This window comes from Gekko japonicus, unplaced genomic scaffold (assembly GCF_001447785.1).
Source record: "Gekko japonicus isolate JY-2015 unplaced genomic scaffold, Gekko_japonicus_V1.1 scaffold28, whole genome shotgun sequence".
NCBI lineage: Eukaryota > Metazoa > Chordata > Lepidosauria > Squamata > Gekkonidae > Gekko > Gekko japonicus.
The window spans coordinates 2,258,972-2,259,656 of record NW_015177010.1 but is presented as its reverse complement, the minus strand read 5'-3'; the positions used below and the strand labels follow the sequence as shown (position 1 = coordinate 2,259,656).

The 685-nt window shown below is 40.6% G+C and overlaps 1 protein-coding gene across 1 annotated transcript in view; it reads right to left on the bottom strand.

Annotated features, from left to right (window-relative positions):
• Positions 1-685, bottom strand: part of ALDH1L2 (aldehyde dehydrogenase 1 family member L2) — a 47,284-nt gene that overhangs the window by 11,974 nt on the left and 34,625 nt on the right. The window contains exon 13 of the mRNA XM_015427591.1: positions 135-285. Coding sequence (XP_015283077.1) covers positions 135-285 — 151 coding nt within the window. The remainder of the gene's footprint in view (positions 1-134; positions 286-685) is intronic.

The window sequence follows — 685 nt, the reverse complement described above, 5'->3', positions numbered from 1 at the left end:
CCTTTTGAAGGGATTTCATTGTTCCATGCCATAGATGAGTGCTTTAGATGATCATCCAGAACGTGCTTAAGTGTTCAAAAGTACAGTACCATTTTGTTCCCTAAATAACAATGCCAGCTCCAATATTAGCTTGCCTGTATTTTATCACACCATCCTGCAAAGTATCGGAATGTTTGCACCGACATTCCTACATGGGTCTTCAAAGCTAGAGTGTAAACAGCTCCCGAGTCAATGGCTTCAATGGTTGCCAGTTCCTCTTGGTGTTTCTCCATCAGATCTGCAAGTCTTTAAAACAGAACCAGACACAGAACACAAAATGTAAAATGGCATGTTTGCATGCAGATGTGTCTGTTATGAGCCGTCAAATTGCTTCCAACACAGGGCAACCCTATGAATTAATGACCTCCAGAAAGCTCTATCATTAACAGCCTTGCTTGGTTCCTGTAAACTGGCAATAGAGTCAACTCATCCCATGTTGGGCTTTCCTCTTTTCCTACAACTTTTCCTACCATCACTGTCTTTTTCAATGAGTCTTGTTTTCTCATAATGTGACTGAAGTACAATAGCTGCAGTATAGTCATTTTAGCTCCTAGGGACAGTTCAGGTTTGATTCAATCTAGAACCCACCATTGGAATAATAAATGCCCAAAATTACTTAATGATGGGAGTGGAACCACTGACTTTA